Source organism: Melanerpes formicivorus, unplaced genomic scaffold (genome assembly GCF_026170545.1).
Source record: "Melanerpes formicivorus ecotype bairdi unplaced genomic scaffold, bMelFor1.0.p_v2 SCAF_6, whole genome shotgun sequence".
Classification (NCBI taxonomy): domain Eukaryota; kingdom Metazoa; phylum Chordata; class Aves; order Piciformes; family Picidae; genus Melanerpes; species Melanerpes formicivorus.
In genome coordinates, this window is record NW_027142358.1 from 2662467 (window position 1) to 2679953 (window position 17487).

Sequence of the window (17487 nt, forward strand, 5' to 3'; positions counted from 1 at the left end):
GGTTCCCAGCATAAATACAGAACATATATCCCATGAAAACAGCAATTACATCTTACAGTGTCTATAGACAAATAAGCCTGTGCTTTTTTTGTAGTAGCAATCAGAAATGTTCTGCATGATCAGAATCCGCCCTGTGAAACTCAAGAGATAAAACACAGGCTCCTTACAAGAGAAATACAAAGGAGAACACTGCAAACAATCCTCCTAACTCATCCCTTTGATGCAGGCATGTCTAGAGTAGGCTGGCAGCCCAGGCCTGCCATGCTCATGCTGCAAGCACAGGGTTGGGATTTTACCCCTTCCTCGCCTCCCTATCCACCCCTCAGAGCTACCTTTTCCAGTACCACTGTGGCCGAAATACTCCTCAAACCAGTCAGGATCCTCGGAGGGGAGATGCTGGAGGAAGGGGTCCTGCTCTGCTTGTGTGTACTCATCATAGTACTCGTATTCATCAGCCTCATCTGCAGGGAAGGGGGAGAAGAAAGTGTTAGAAGAGAGGAACTAAAACTGCTGGAAGAAGAGAAAGCATGGAAGAAGTTATTCCCTGGGATGGACAGTCCTTTTCTCCTTCTGCTTGTTTGGAATGTCAAGAGGTCCAGAGCTTGCGCTGTCCTGAGGACCAAAGGTGCTGTTCACTTCTTTCTTAGCATAGGAAGAGCTCACCCTGTGCCCAGCACAGACACCTCCACAGAACACTGGGATTCTGCTCTCCCTGCCACTCTTGGAGGGTGCTAGTTCTCTGGATGCTTAGCTGGCTTCTGCAGTGGCATCCAGAATGCCCCAGTGGGGACACAGGTGGTGGCTCTGCAGGCATGGGCATAAAGCCCCTGCATGGGACCACAGCCAGGAGAGATGCTGATGGCTGTTACCTGCACAGGAGGAAAAGAAGGTTCCTACAAGGAGTTTCCTTTATCAAACTGCTTTGATCACTAGCACCACCACTGCTACAGTGTGAGACAAGACCTTCACTGGCACGTGGGTGACTGCTGCATGTAGGAACACAGAAACCCATTTCAAGGGAAATTGGATGGGAGCAAGAGCCCAAGGCGCCTGCACACCTATCTGGCTCCTCACCCATAAAATCCCTTTTGAGGAGTGAGGGCCTGGTGCAGCAGGCATGTGCTGAAAAGTCCATCCTTGCCTCAGCCAAGCCTGCAGCCTCCCATCAGCCAGCATCCTCCTCGGGAGCCTGGCAGGACCCGCAGCTCTGCCTAGCCCACGTTTGGTGTGGCTGGTTGATTAAAGTGGGCTGGCAGCTCCTTGCACAGGTATGGCTGCTGCCAGTGGAAGCCACTCCAGTGTTTCAAAGACAAGTTATGGTAATGAGTAAAGCTGAGCTATACACAGAGACACTTAAAAAAAGCTCTCCCCTAGGGCTGGACCGATGGCCCCATGGATAATGCTCTGCCTTGAACTGATTATCGACTGCATTATCTTAGTTTTCTCTCCTCATTCTTTTGCTTGCAGCCTTCATCTTTATTCTTTCTTTGCTTCTGAAAAAAAAAATAAAAAAAAGGAAAATCCACTTTTGTACAATGGGTGTTTTATATTTCATATTAAAATAGAACTGTCTTTTTTTGCCTTCTTCTTCTTCTTTCTTTTATTTTTTTTTTCCCCCTACATGCCAACTCTCGTTTCTCACATTAAAAAAAAAAAAAAGGGGGGGAAAGAAAAAAAGGAGGGGGGGGGGGAAGGAGGAAAGTTTCACCTCATTTATTGCTATGTCAAGTCAAGACTCCTTTTCCTCAGCTCATTATTTCCACGGGAGCTGAGTCTCGACAGTGTGCAAGTGTTGCAGGAGTATGGGCTTTGCTGAGGAACAGAAGGATCTCACTGGAAGATAAGGACAGGGTCTACGGTGAACAAAATTAAATTTAATGTGATGTAGTTAAGAAAGAAAAACAGAAGGGAAAAAAAAAAGAAAAAAGGAGGTTTTGCCTGAAATGCAGCCCTGCAAGCTCACTTTGTCAGAGGGGAGATTTCTGCAGGCAGACTGGAGTCTGAAGGAATTGTCTCAGGGAGTCTGATTTTGTTTCCCCTGTTTATTGTCCAAATCTTAGTGGGGAATGTTGGCTTTCATTCCACAGAGGCTTTCAAGAAGTATTCTGAGGGATTGGGTAACCCCTTGTGTGGAAAAGGAATAGAATGTAACAGAATGTAACAGAATGTAACAGAATGTAACAGAATAGAATAGAATAGAATAGAATAGAATAGAATAGAATAGAATAGAATAGAATAGAATAGAATAGAATAGAATAGAATAGAATAGAATAGAATAGAATAGAATTAACCAGGTTGGAAAAGACCTTTGAGATCATCAAGTCCAACCTATCACCCAACACCATCTAATCAACTAAACCATGGCACCAAGCACCCCATCCAGTCTCTTCCTAAACACCTCCAGTGATGGTGACTCCACCACCTCCCAGGGCAGCACATTCCAATGGCCAATCTCTCTTTCTGGGAAGAACTTCCTAACATCCAGCTTAAACCTCCCCTGGTGCAGCTTGAGACTGTGTCCTATACCTATTAAAAGTTACAAAAGATGAATAGGGGAATTATGGTTCCCAAAAGCAGACTGCAAACATGCCCAGTATGCTTTACAGGGGCTGGTGGGGACTCTCCTGAGTCAACAGAGGGAAAACTACTGCCCCAAATGAGCACAAAAAGCTCAGTGTAAGTATGGGGTCAAGACAGAAGGATATTTTCACTGCATTTTGTTACATAATATATTTTTTTACCAATTAAGCATTAAGATATGGACATCCTGGAGTGTGTCCAGAGAAGGGCCACGAGGATGATCAGAGGGCTGGAGCACCTCTCCTATCAGGACAGACTGAGGGAGTTGGGGTTGTTCAGTTTGGAGAAGAGAAGGCTCCGAGGTGACCTAATTGTGGCCTTCCAGTATCTGAAGGGGGCTACAAGAAAGCTGGGGAAGGACTTTTTAGGGTGTCAGGTAGTGATAGGACTAGGGGGAATGGAAGAGATTTAGATTAGATGTTAGGCAGAAGCTCTTCACCATAACGATGGTGAGTCACTGGAAGAGGTTGTCCAGGGAGGTGGTGGAAGCCTCGTCCCTGGATGTTTTTAAGGCCGGACTGGATGTGGCTCTAGGCAACCTGATCTAGTGGAAAGTGTCCCTGCCCATGGCAGGGGGTTAGAACTAGGTGGTCCTTGTGGTCCCTTCCAACCCTGACAATTCTCTGATTCTATGATTTATTAACAACATTATGAAATTCTTTGTTTACCCATTCTGGGCTATTTCAAGTGCACCTCTGTGATAAAACTCAAGCTAGGCAAGATGTCATTGAAGTTTTGTGGGATTATCTGGTTCTGGTGGCTATGCAAGGTAGAGAAGCACAAAATCCCATTTGCATTAAGAGGACAGATAGCCCCCGGGCACTTCTGAGACAGGTTAATGCACATCTGAGTCCAGGCTGGCACCCTGCAGCCCCTAAGGATGGTACTTACTGGTGGCCAGGGCTGAGGTCAAGAGGGTAGCACCAGGACTCATGGACTGGCTATTATAATAGCATAAAATTTTATGACCAAGACCATAGAGTTAAGGGTGCATGCAGAAAGGATTCAAGAAACATCAGCAAACCTTTGGGTACCCTTAGCCCCTCTCTGTGAATAGTGGGAGCTGGGAAGCTGAGCTGGTCTGTCAGGAGACCAGACAATGTGACATGAGACTGCAGCTGATCTGAGGAATTACTAGCATCCCTGCTTTCTCCATCTCCTGGAGAACATGTCCAGAGAAGGGCAACAAATCTGGGGAGGAGTTTGGAGCACAGCCCTGTGAGGAGAGGCTGAGGGAGCTGGGGTTGCTTAGCCTGGAGAAGAGGAGGCTCAGGGGAGACCTTATTGCTCTCTACAACTCCCTGAAGGGAGGTTGTAGCCAGGTGGGCATTGGTCTCTTCTCCCAGGCAACCAGCACCAGAACAAGAGGACACAGTCTCAAGCTGCACCAGGGGAGGTTTAGGCTGGATGGTAGGAAGGAGTTCTTCATAGAAAGAGAGATTGGCCATTGGAATGTGCTGCCCAGGGAGGTGGTGGAGTCACCATCACTGGAGGTGTTTAAGAAGAGACTGGATGAGGCACTTGGTGCTATGGTTTAGTTGATTAGTTGGATGGTAGGCTGGACTCAATGATCTCAAAAGTCTTTTCCAACCTGGTTAATTCTATTCTATTCTATTCTATTCTATTCTATTCTATTCTATTCTATTCTATTCTATTCTATTCTATTCTATTCTATTCTATTCTATTCTATTCTATTCTATGATCCTACCCTATTCTATGATTCTATTCTATTCTATTCTATTCTATTCTATTCTATTCTATTCTATAAACTCTGAGGCAGAAATAGCTTCTGTGGGTCACACAAGAGATGCTTTCCACCTCTCAGCTACTCCATCTACGCTCCAGCAGCAGGAAGCAGTGAAAAAAAATGAACAGAGAATCCTGACATGGGTACATCAAACTGAAAGGCATCTTATTTGTCACTGCTTCCACACTAAACAACTATTTGGCTTCCACATCTCTTATTTAAGAAGTGCTCCCATTCCACTTTTTTTTTTAATTATTCAGAACAAGCCATAGGTTTAGTAAAGCAAACCCAACACTTTCTTTCTTTAACTTTATCTGAGCACATAATTAACACACAAAGTCCGATACATTGATTTAAAGCTATTGCTAAATCAGAGTGCTCCTTCTTTGCAAGTGTTGGAAAACCTTAACATGCTTTAAAAAAAATAAAAAAGGCAGTGATCTGACATTTGTCACTGGAATGTGACTATTACATGAAATTAAAGTAGACATCCTGCATGCAAATTTTCAAAGCACAACTTTCCTCTGTGTAGTACAAAAAGAAAAGGGGGGGGGGGGGGGGAGAAAAATCCCCCCATAATTGATAGGCAGAGATTGACTTTTAAAGCTCCAAGTCAGCTTTGAGGTCTGGGTGATCTTTTAAACTCCTGGAGCTTTCATCTGCCGTTTTTCACATTGACAAGAGCTGCCAATCAAGCGATGGATTTCTGATCAATATCCCCTTGTTCATTAGCTTCCACGGGCTCTCTGCTGCGGAGAGAACAGATATCCCAACGCTGGCAGTCACACTGTTTTCAAACCCTTCGCCGGATCGAGTCTAACGTTCCGAGTGGGAAAGTGATGCATTAGGATGGCATCGAGTGACCTGAATTGCGAAGGTAACTTTGTTGGACTGCAGTTGTCAGGATGAGTGATGTGCAAAGTTAAAGACTATCGCCAGCACACATCGAGAGCGCCAGAAAGTACCCGGCGTTTATTCAGGCTCTCTGAACCTCTGGGGATTGACTGAAAGCTGGCCTAATTTAAGCAGGATGAGTTTTCCTACCACCTTTCTAAATACTTTTTGTCTCCAGCTCTGAGAATAAGGTAGTGTTATTTTACTTTATTTTATTTTTTTATGAGGCTGAAATCCTGACTGTATTTTAAATAATGAGATCTCCCCCGTTTGCTTCTGCAGAGACGAGGCTTCACCGCATTTCTCCCCTTCTGCACAGGCTGTGCCTGGGAGTAGCTGCAGCTTCAGAAAGAAATTGCAAAAGAAGTGAAACCAGCTAACAACAAAGCCAGCAAGCTCTTCAAACGGCTTTGTGGCTGTTACTTAAAAGCAGTGTTGCAGCACCTTTTCCTCGGAGGGACGGGCGCTGGGCGAAGGTGACCGACGACAGCTGAAGGGGACCCACAGGAGGCCGAGGAGCACAGGGGTGGTGGAGGGACAGAGGTAAGAACCACAAAGTGTAAGGGAGGGAATGCATCAAGAAATTGTGAAAGGGACACTCCACCATCAAAACACAAATCAAACAGTTTGCACAAGGCTTGTGTGTAAAGCCTGAAGGCACGAGTCCATGGGCAAATACTTGCAGAAGACAAATATTGAGCTCAGAGGCACAAATGATTCGGACACAAATGATTCGGAAATCTGTTTTCTGCACACATCTTGTTAGAAGAGCAACGGTGATCTGGGGAAAGAAGCTGTGCTGTAGGAGCTATGAGGCTGCAGGACTTGCAGGTTTAACCTGGAAGCCAAAATGCCACTGGAATGAACAGGAATGTGGCCAAATGCAACCAGCACCAGAACAAGAGGACACAGTCTCAAGCTGCACCAGGGGAGGTTTAGACTGGCTGTTAGGAAGGAGTTCTTCATAGAAAGAGTGATTGGCCATTGGAATGTGCTGCCCAGGGAGGTGGTGGAGTCACCATCACTGGAGATGTTTAGAAAGAGCCTGGGGTGCTTGGTGCCATGGTTGAGTTGATTAGATAGTGTTGGATTATAGGTTGGACTCGATGATCTCAAAGGTCTCTTCCAACCTGGTTATTTCTATTCTATTCTATTCTATTCTATTCTATTCTATTCTATTCTATTCTATTCTATTCTATTCTATTCATGAGTTCATAGTAAAAGCCACACTCTTTTTTGGAGGAAAATGAGTAAAAATGTTGTAATACTTTATTAGTTCTAAATTATTAACTCAGACCTAAAGTCTACTGAAATCAAGAAAAAGAAGAGCTGAGCTTACCCATAAAAACACTAAACTTATCAATAAAACCATAATCTTCTCTGTGGACCAAGCAGGCTGTGCAAGGATGTACAAATCCTCACAATGATCTACTCATCCTCCCACAACGTTCATCACAGCTTTTCCCTCATGAACATCTCAATGCTACATTAAGCTCTAACATTTTCTTTTTACTTCCATGAGCTTGTAAATATTTTTTGAACCCTCTTGCACTTTGGATGAAGCCTAGCAAAACTACATTCCACACTTAGTTGTATGCTGCAAGAGAAAGTTAGCCTTCCTTTATTTGATCTTCACTTTTTGTTCACAGTTAGACTCTGCTTATCCGTCCGTGAGGTTTGCAGCCCAGCACTGTGACCTCTCCTCCAGCCCACGGCTCACTGTATCACCTCTGAGTCCCCAGAGCTGTGTTGAACACATGAAGCCACAGAGAGATAGAAGATCCCTGTCTTGGAACAGAGGTGTGAGTTGCAGGTGTGATCTAGGAGTACCCCATGATCAGCCACAAATTGTGACTGCTGCTCTGTTTTCAGCTCCAATGTTCCAGACACACTCCTGGCTGGGTCTTGAGAGGTTTTCTCCCCTGCATCAATACAGAGCACAGGTGGAGATCTGGAAGTGTTCACCATATGACTTGTCCAAAGTAAACCAATTGTTTTACTTGATCACAGGCCTTATTTTAAGCTCAGCAAAGCTGTGCACAAAATCAATAAAATTGGGCACTAGTGAAGACTTCTGACAGACCGGGTCACTTGCCTCTTGGTTTTGTATGGAGAAGTTAAAGTGAAGAAATTGAACCACTTACCATATGAAAGATCAGCCAGTGAGAAGAAAAGGGAAGCCTGCATGAGACAAAAAAAGCCAAAGAGTCAGTTTCTGGAAAAAAAATAAAAGCCAGCAGACAACTCAGTTTACGGCATATAGTTTCTCTTTGCCCCCAGTACTGGACATCCAGAGAAGCTCATTGCCCCCTTTGGAGCTAACTGGGTTGGAATTTAAGAGCTCTTTCAAAAGATTAACAAAACGTCTTAAGATAGCCTCTGGTCCTAAGGACCCATGTGGGAGCTCTGGCTTTTCTGAGCATCCAGCCCACTGGGCTCCTGTCCTTTGGGAAGGAGCTGTCCTGGACTGGTTAAACTGCCTCTTTGCTTACCAAGTGACCATGCACTGGCTATTTGTCTAATTTCTCTTGGGATACCAACAGAGGCCATATTCAAGCCAGCTGCAAAAGTTAGAAGCCAAGGCAGAGCAGCATGGCACAGCCCAAGAGCCTATTTCTGCTGCAGCCAGTCCTATCTGGACCTCAGAGCTGGAAGGTTGTCAACAACCTTTGGATGGAAAAGAACATCTCTGGCACTTCCGATGAGGAAATGCCATGCGGCTGACCTCCAACGTGGGGCTCCAGCCTTTCCTGCCTGGCTCCTGATCGAGATAAGTGACAAAAGGGTACAGAAGAAGGAAAACATCCCTCAGCCTTTGAAGAGTGTAAGTGAGGCTTGTCTAAAAGGAGACACACTGACTGCACACCAGGATGCAGCCCCTGCATGATGATTTCAGCTTGCCTTGCCTCTTGCTCTAAACCCCAGCTGTGGGCAGGATTACCTGCCTGTGATGAGAACACACATGCTAGCAGTGGGTGTAAAGAAGGAGATTTGGAGCTGCTATTCTTCATCCCTCACATGATTTGTCAGGAGGAAAGGCATTACCAAGGTTGGACCAGATGATCCCTGGGGTCCCTTCCAACCTGGCATTTTGTGATTCTGTGAATTTAATACATGTAATAAAGACAGCAGAGGTGCACACACACTCATACACAATTATTATGTGCACAGATAGAGTTAGCTCTAACTATAGCTTCTGTTCAGTTGTGCATTATATACAGAAACTGTACATAGAAGAAAGTCATTCTCAGCAAACACCAGCTATGACTAAGAACAAATGAATCAGAAGCAATGAAGAAGAAACAGGACCCCCCAAAAATTTGTACAGAACTCCCATTTGCAAGTATTAACTGGAATATATAAATGAGGTTTTGCTTCAGGCACGTTTGTGTCCCTCTTGTGTTCAAGCCAGAGAGAACAGACACTCCACCTTCCACCTTCCCACTGGCTTTAATGAGAATGATGTCCCCTGAACCGCTCAGTGGAGCCCCTTTCCAGGTGCATTTAAGTAGCCACACACATACAAAGCTAAATCCTTTGCAGCTGGAAGGACACACACATTCACACAATTGCCCCTCCTGAATGAGGGAGGAGAGGATGGTAAATGAGATGGTTGGAAAAGCTCTGCCCTTGGTGTATATGTTTCTGGAGAGCAGGTACAGGTTTTGTCAGATCCTTTGCCAGACCCCAATGGAGACTGTATAAAGAAAGGTCTAATTGCTTCATTTACAATTAGTGGTAGCATTCATCCATAAACACAGACCAAAACAAACCCTGCAAGTGTTCTCCTTTCTTTTGGAGGAACAGATGAAACAAAGGACAAGGAAGCAGCAAGGGGAGCAGGATGAAGCAAGAAACATTTGACCTCCTTCCCCAGCTCTCCGCAGTGCCCTGCTGTGCTGCTTGCCTGATGGGGTTAGAAAGGGTTTGGGGCAGAATGGTTTAACTTCAGTGAGGTTGCCCTGCACTTGAGGCAGCCCCTGGCACCACAAGGGAGCACCAGAGGGTTTCAGCCCAGGCTGAGTGAGGTGCAGGATGTGACTGCATCATTCTTTTCCGTGCCTTAGTGTCCCCCAGCTGTGGAGCAGAGTTGATAGTATCACACTGCCCAGGGGGATGGCCCATACCAAGAAAATGAGAAAGAGGAGAGAACTAGCACTTTGCTATACTATTTTCACCTCCAGGTTACCCACCTACCACTCCCAAACAAACAGTCCTCACTGGCAGAGCAAAAAGGCAGATACCCTAAACTCCTTTTTGCCATAGGTTGGTGTCCTAGCACTGTGCAGATTTCCAGAGGCATCTTCAGAGCAGGCAGTGATTTGCTCTCTGAGGTGGCTGAATCCCAAATTTTCATTCCCTCTTTTGGATGAAAGCCTCTAGCTGCTGCAACAGTACAAATGTTACTGAGAACAAAAGCTCCTGGAGCAGCCGGCAGAGAATCCAAGAGTTAAAGCCAGTCTTTACTGCATGGCTCTATTTCCCCCCCTTATGTACCTGTTACAAGCTGTAGCAGCAGTCACCAGGGACAAAACCTCAGGCAGAGCTGACTCTCAGCATGAAGACTTACCTCCTCCCTCCTGAGTTCCACTGCACCACTCACCAAACCACACTGATTTTGAAGTGTTTTCACCCCTAATAGCCAGCACAGGGCCACAGTTTAGTGCTTTGGCTCCCTGCATGAGGTGGTGTGCAGCAGAGGAAAGGAAGAGCTCGCCTCATCCCCTCTGGCCTGCTTGAGTTTGCTCTTTCCCCGGAGCCATGAGGGCATGCAGGATGCAGAAGTCAGCTGTTAGGAACGGGCACAGGTTGGGGGCTTTCAGGGTGGGGGGGTCCAGAAAGGGACTGCAAGCGGGAGGGGGTGCAGGCAGGGGCAGCGAAGGCAAGGTCTCTGCTCCTGCCTGCTGTGCCGTATTTGCTCATGGCCAGCAGAGGAGGATCTTGTCCTTCCGACGAGGTGCAATACGGAGCCCAACCGGGAGCAGGATTCAAACAAAAGGAAGGGCGAGGGGGAAGAAGGTATTAGCTTGTGGGGCTAATTTCACCAAACAGCCTCCTTGCTGCAGCTCGACAGCGATACTTCATGTGCTCCCTCAAGAGGGAATAACATTGCTGGATCCTGTTCATAGCAGGCCCGCAGAGACAGGGGACGAAAGCTGGAGGAATTTGGAGAGAGCAGTTTTAAATCGGATTGCTTTGGGCTCATAAAGAGCAAACCCTGCAAAAACAAACAAAATGTGGGAGAGATGTTTTCTGTGGGTACCAGAGCATTGCTGAGTGTGGAGCTGATTACATCTATAGGGGTCCTAGAAGAAATGGTGGGGAAATGGCTGACATTCAGTTTCCTAATTTCACCTGTCCTTTGTTATCATCATCATCATGATTAGCACTTCACCAAAGCTTCATGCCTCCAAAAACTTTGCTAACTAGGGTATGCACCAAGGTTACCATGATATTCCCTGTACCATGATGCCCTGTACCATTTCAGCTCCTCAAGAAAGCGTGACTAATGAAGAGTAATAGTGTGCAAACATTAATGCCAGAACCATGAACTTTCTGGGTCTCAGAACAGAATCCTACATCTCTTTCCCAGGCAAAAATGTACAGTTTACCTCTGGTGATTCTTTCTGGAAAAAACCAAAAGCAAAGCAAACCAAGCAACCAAACATCACCCCCCAAGAAAATAACAACCAAACCAAAACAAACCCCCAACCAATGACAAACAGACAAAAACCCCAACCCAACCAAGCTAAAACAAACCAGAAAGATTTGTTCCTATGTTCCAGAGAAGTTATTTGCAACTGCCAAGGACATTCTGCAGCTGAACCATTGGTTGTGTCTCAGGTATTACAATCAAAATGAATAATTAAAAGAGAAAAGCAGGTGGAGGAACAGACAGCAAGGAGGTGACAACATAGAATAAATTTACACATGTGCAAACCAGAAGTTATTCCAGAGAAAAACTGTGTAGCTGCTTGAGATGGTGTGACAGACTAACAAAAGGGATGAAAATCACCTGCACACACACACACACACACACACACACACATTTTGCAACAGAACACTGGAGGAGTTCAAACACTAAACTGCATTGGTAGGAATTGGCCTATTCATTTAATTGCACCAAGTTGTGAAAATGCTCCTGCAGCTTGCTGAGAAGTGGTCTCCATCACAGAGAAACAAGCATACCCCCTTTCATTTCCTCTGTGCAGTCACAGCTTTGCAGATGAGAAGGTGGTGGGATGGGGATGAACTGGAGGACGAGGATGGATATTTGATCAGCTTCCATCCACGACTGACATGAAGGAGCCATGGTGGCAGACACAACTACTGCCTTTTCGTAGTGAACCCCTTGATCCTGCTGACAGCTCTCAGTGGGAACCTTTGTCTGGGCTCCTCGCCAAAGAAGGAGGGAATCAACAGTTCTGATGCTCTTACAATCGGCCAGATTTTTGCCTGCAACCATCTTGGGTAGTGACAGTCTTTGAACTTCAAGGGAAAGTGGCTTTTCCAGCAATGACATTGTATTTCTCAGCCAAGGCCATGGTTGCAGTACAATGAAAGCAGGGCACATTATCATCTGGAGCACACATGCAACACATGTTGTATTTTTAGCCTGGGAAACCATTCTCTGAAAAGATTCCACCAAAACTTCTGAGTTCTTCACCTCTTTTCTAACGAGACATCTTCTGTTTCTGCAATGAACTACAGAGTGTGCCTCAGAGTAAATGACATGCTCCTCATCGACTTGTCCCAGGGTGCCCAGAGACGTTTCCATTTTAAGACTTTGTTTTGATGATGATTTAGTTATGAACCTTTCCCATGGTAGCACCAGATACAAAAAACCTCAGGGATCCAGGGAAAGAACAAGATCCCCTGGAGGTACTGCTGAAATCAGCTTGGTTGTCTGTGCAGGAGTTACCTGCTCCTGTTCTCCAAGAGATCAAAGTTCCCAAATTAGTCTTTGCACTGTGAGAGATGGCCTGGTAGCAGGTGGCTGTTTTTAAACTTGCTCGCTGGTGAATGAGGTGTGCTTGTGCTCCCAGGTGGAAAATGGGGTCAGCCTTGGATGCCACAGTAAGTGGAAGCTACAAAACCTGTTTCATGAAGGCTGCAAGAGCCAGCCTTGTCACGCTAACACCAGTGTGCTGAGCTATCAAAGGCTTTTGCAGCCAGTGCTGGGAATGCAGGTTATACTGCTAGACTTGAAGCTTATGCAAAGTCGTTTTGTCCCTTTAGTTACACGGGATATCAACCTGCACGCTTCAGGGCATGAGCTGATTGCCTTCAGGGGTCAGCGAGGAACGCTTCCCTCTCTGCGAGCGCTGAGCACAATTAGCTGGGGGCACTCCCAAGGCTTTGTTGCTTTCCTGCTGCATCAGGCAAATTTAGGTGAGTGCTGCAGAAGGGCCTCACACCTGATGGGCCACAAATCAGGATGGGCTTGACAGCACTCTCTTCTCTTTGCAGCGGAAAGCCCTTGTGTGAGGGGTGCAGCACTGGAGAGAGTGCAAAAGCAGCAGAAGTGAGAGTTTACTACAGGAATAGATCTCATGGTGTGCAGAGAAAGATGTTAGAGGTGACTTTGGGACATGCAAAAGTGTTGGTCTCCAAGCACTTGAGGCAAAGAAAGACCTGTACTGCTGACAATACTTTCCTACCTTCTGTGGGCCAGCGAGGAGACAGGCACCAATGCTAAGTTTTCTTTGCAAGAGATTGGTATTATTGTGGTACTTCAATTCTTCCCTTTCTGCTACTAGGTTATTGGACTGGGCATGGCTAGTGACTTCATCACAACCAAGAAGAGACCAACTTTTTATATGTTCCAAAAAACCCTGTGAGGAGCCACCTCTACCTCTTCATGTCCCTCCCATGTCCATCCCATGCTCTACCTCTTCATGTCTCCCTTTCTGCCTGGAGTGTTGAGTCTGCAGGAAACTCTGATACAAGGTGAGAAATCTGATCTGAACATTGGTTGATTAAAAATATCCCCCCCCCCTTTTTTTTTTTCCCCCCAGTGGGCATGTGCTGAAGCACTTCAGAGCATGGTTAAATGTGAGCTGCAGCCTGGGATACAAGCAGCTGTGTTGGGAGACTTGTCCTGATAGATTTCTCTAACCCAAGTCAGCACAACATTTGAGTGTGCCATTTCACATTTCATACCATGTGTCTTCCTGGAGATGAGGAGGCTCAGGGGAGACCTTATTGCTCTCTAAAATTGCCTGAAAGGAGGTTGTAGACAGGTCTCTTCTCCCAGGTAACCAGCACCAGAACAAGAGGACACAGTCTCAAGCTGCGCTAGGGGAGGTTTAAGCTCGAGGTGAGGACAAAGTTCTTCACAGAAAGAGTAATTTGCCATTGGCATGTGCTGCCCAGGGAGGTGGTGGAGTCCCTGTCCCTTGAGTTGTTCAAAAAAGGATTGGATGTGGCACTTGAAGTCATGGTTTAGTTAGTCATGAGGTGCTGGGTGATAGGTTGGACTTGATGATCTTTGAGGTCTTTTCCAACCTTACTGATTCTATGAGTCTGTTTCTGAAAGGTTGCGTCGATGCAAGTCTGAGTGGAAAAGGTTACACAGCTGAATTGTACAACCTGCTGCAGCAGAGTTCTTTGGAGCTCTTTGGATTGCTCTTTGCTAAGCCAGGCATACTTAACAACACAATACCTCATGGCAGGCTCATTTCTATTACAGTATCTCGCTAAGCACAAGTGTAACTAAAAGTGAAGACCATTATCTAAAGACAGTCTTTGGCAATGCTGCTTCATATATGTGAAAATAAAGGACAACATTTTGTTCTCACTTGCACCCATCAGGCAGCTTTATGCCTTTGATGGGAATAGTCTGGTGAAAATAGTTTCTCTTTAGGTAACATGAAAGAACCAAAAACAAGTTTTTGCCTTAGGGTTCTGTACCAAACCCAGTGGATCCATAAGTGTCCAAGTGCTTTCCTGTTCTATTCTGACTGACTGGATATGAACTACTGTCTAAATCTGCATTTAGTCTCTCTTGCATTTCACCAATAACAACTATTAATCAAAGCATTACTTGAAAAAACTCCTAAACCCAGATTCAAACAAAAATGCAAAGGATGAAGACAGACAGCTGTGGGAAAGGTTGGAAATAGTAATTTCAAGGTGTTTTCCATGGTTTCAGGGAAGTGCAAACTCTATTCTTTCATGTTTTTCCCCATTCAAGTTATTTTGCTGTAACTTTTCCTTTGGAACAAACCATTAAGGTAAAAATATCCTCTTGTAACATATTTGTCATGCAATGGTCACATCATGGCCACCCACTCCCTTTTTTTTCTTCTTTCTTTTTTTTTTTGTTCTGGGATCCATGCCAAGTGCTAAGCCAGAAAACCTTGTTATATTAATTATGGAGAAAACCCATGTTTTATTAAAAACTAGCCTGCTGAATATTCTGTCGTGCTGCTTTTCAGCGACAGCAGAGTTGCTTTTGCATTTTAGCAGTGTTAATGAATTTTCAGGGGTGTGGGGAGATAGCCACTGTATTTTCCACAGCAATATTTAGAGCAAAGTCTGGTTAGGACTGCCCAAACTAATGAATCAGTGAAACACTTACAAGTAGTTAGGAAAACAAATCTATGCAAGTCATCACAGAATCATAGAATCAATAAGGTTGGAAAAGACCTCAAAGATCATCAAGTCCAACCTGTCACCCAACACCTCATGACTGACTCAACCGTTTCTTCAAGTGCCACATCCAATCCCTTTTTGAACACCTCCAGGGACGGGGACTCCACCACCTCTCTGGGCAGCACATTCCAATGGCCAATTACTCTTTCTGTGAAGAACTTTGTCTTCATCTCGAGCCTAAACTTCCCCTGGCACAGTTTGAGACTGTGTCCTCTTGTTCTGGTGCTGAAGGGGGCCTACAGGAAGGCTGGGGAGGGACTTCTCAGGATCTCAGGTAGTGATAGGACTAGGGGGAATGGAATGAAGCTAGAGGTGGGGAGATTCAGGCTGGATGTGAGGAGGAGGTTCTTCACCATGAGAGTGGTGAAACCCTGGAATGGGTTGTCCAGGGAGGTGGTTGAGGCCCCATCCCTGGAGGTGTTTAAGCCCAGGCTGGATGAGGCTCTGGCCAGGCTGATCTAGTGTGGGGTGTCCCTGCCCATGGCAGGGGGGTTGGAACTAGATGATCCTTGTGGTCCCTTCCAACCCTGACTGATACTATGATACTATGATACTATGATACTATGATACTATGATTGCCTAGAGAAGAGACCAACCCCCTTCTGGCTACAACCTCCCTTCAGGTAGTTGTCTTCATGTTGTCTAGAGCTGCACCTACATCTTCTTCACTGAGTGAGAATTAACACAACCATTTCCTGATGAGATAATTTATGTCAGATTGGGCTCTCACAATGTCTCTAAAACTGGCATTGAACCACCCTAGAACTGATCCCCTCAGTAAGCTGCCACATGCTCTAGTGGCTCAAGTGTGCCATATCTGTTGGTGTCAGTGATAGCCCTGATGATACACTAGTTAATAAATATCCTATTGTGTTAGAAGAATCACTGATTTCAAATCAACCAAGGTCTTCAACAAGATCCATAGCCTTTAAAGCCCCTCATGATATGTTGGTTTTTTTTTTTTCCCCCAAAGGACTTGATTTAAACTTATCAACATGTGAAATTTTGCAAGGCATTTCAGTAAGTATGTAGCTGCAGATAGGGGAACCCTCATTAGCAAAGTAAAGGTTGGAAAGAACCTCAGATTCCTTCATGAGAAAATCTACTTCATCACAGAGCTTGGAGAAACAAACTAAATGCTTTCAAAACTGACTTTTAAATTTGCTTTGGTTACAAGTCATTTGTTCTGTCTTCTTTAAAGAGAAGATTAATAGATTTGGGAAATCAAGCTCTGCAAGTGCAGGACTCTGGCTATTTCTGGCTGTGTTGAGTATTTTGTTATCAGCTTTCCTTCCACACTAACAGCAATGAAAATTCAGCCATTCAAAACATATGTCTAGGGGAAATTTTGCCTTCGATGAAAGAGCTTGCAAAGCTGCCAAGTCAGTGCACCCCCTGACCTCTTTAACCTTACACCTAGTCCCTTCAGCATGGAGGTGAGCAGCCTGTGCCTCAAGCTCGGTGGTCTGGAGCACCTCTGAGTGCTCATGTCTGAGAGACCAACCGCACTCCCTACCACGCACCCCTGGGAGCCGAGTGGCCACTTAAAGCACCCAGAGGGGCCATTCCTTGTCATTGTATGTATATGCTTCAAAAAAACCGTGGCTCTTTCCTCTCATGCAGCATTTACTTGGGCACCTCAGTGTCCTGACATGCAGATAATCAGCTAAATGTTCCAGCTGCCCAGGAAGGGGTCAGCAAGAAGCAGAGCTGGCATGTGGCAAGAAAAAGAATATAAACCCATACTCACGCACAGATGTACGTTCCCAAGGACAACTGCCAGAGGAAGAACTCGAAGGGCCAAAGCACTGTTAGCCATCCTTACACCTGTGGTTTTTTCCCCTTGAAATTAGCTTTTTCTGCTTGCCTGTGGGTTTTTTTGGGTTATTTTTTTTCAGCCAAGTCACAATCATTCAAGGGCGAGCTAATTCAGTGCAAATAATTAACCGCGCTTCAAATATTGTTTAATGTTCAACAGATTGCCGAGATCAAATGAGTGTCTCCTGTCCAGATAATCGCTGCATTGACTGCTGACAAATGCTTCAAATCACTAAGTATCAAAGATGGGAATGGTATAAATTAGCAATGAAACAAAGTGCTTCCCATCCATTAGAATTCTTTTTCTGTGATTATTGTTGGTTTTTAAAGAGTGAATCAGACTCACTCCTCTCACTTCCGCTTGCTGAGGAAAAAAAGTGGTGAGATCTAGCACCAAAATGTAAGGCTTTGAAAAACATGATTGTCTGTTTATGTTTTAAGCATCAAGGTTCATGCTCTCAAGTTGTAGACAGGTGAGGGTTGGTCTCTTCTCCCAGGCAACCAGCACCAGAATAAGAGGACACAGTCTCAAGCTGCACCAGGGGAGGTTTAGGCTTGAGGTGAGGAGAAAGTTCTTCACAGAAAGAATAATTTGCCAGTGGAGGTGGTGGAGTCTCTGTTCCTGAAGGTGTTCAGAAGAGGATTGGAAGTGGCACTTGGAGCTGTGGTTTAGTTTTCATGAGGTGTTAGGTATTAGGTAATAGGTTGGACTTGATGATTTTGATTTTAGGCTGGATGTTAGGAAGAAGTTCTTCATAGAAAGAGAGATTGGCCACTGGAATGTGCTGCCC

At 45.3% G+C, this 17487-nt stretch overlaps 1 protein-coding gene across 1 annotated transcript in view; it reads right to left on the reverse strand.

Moving 5' to 3' along the window:
- HABP2 (hyaluronan binding protein 2) overlaps nucleotides 1-16765 on the reverse strand; it is a 30777-nt gene extending 14012 nt beyond the window's left edge. The window contains exons 1-3 of the mRNA XM_068139347.1: nucleotides 16629-16765; nucleotides 7366-7402; nucleotides 333-461 (exon numbers count right to left, since the gene is read on the reverse strand). Coding sequence (XP_067995448.1) covers nucleotides 333-461; nucleotides 7366-7402; nucleotides 16629-16697 — 235 coding nt within the window. The 5' untranslated portion in view covers nucleotides 16698-16765. The remainder of the gene's footprint in view (nucleotides 1-332; nucleotides 462-7365; nucleotides 7403-16628) is intronic.
- Nucleotides 16766-17487: the final 722 nt, after the last annotated feature.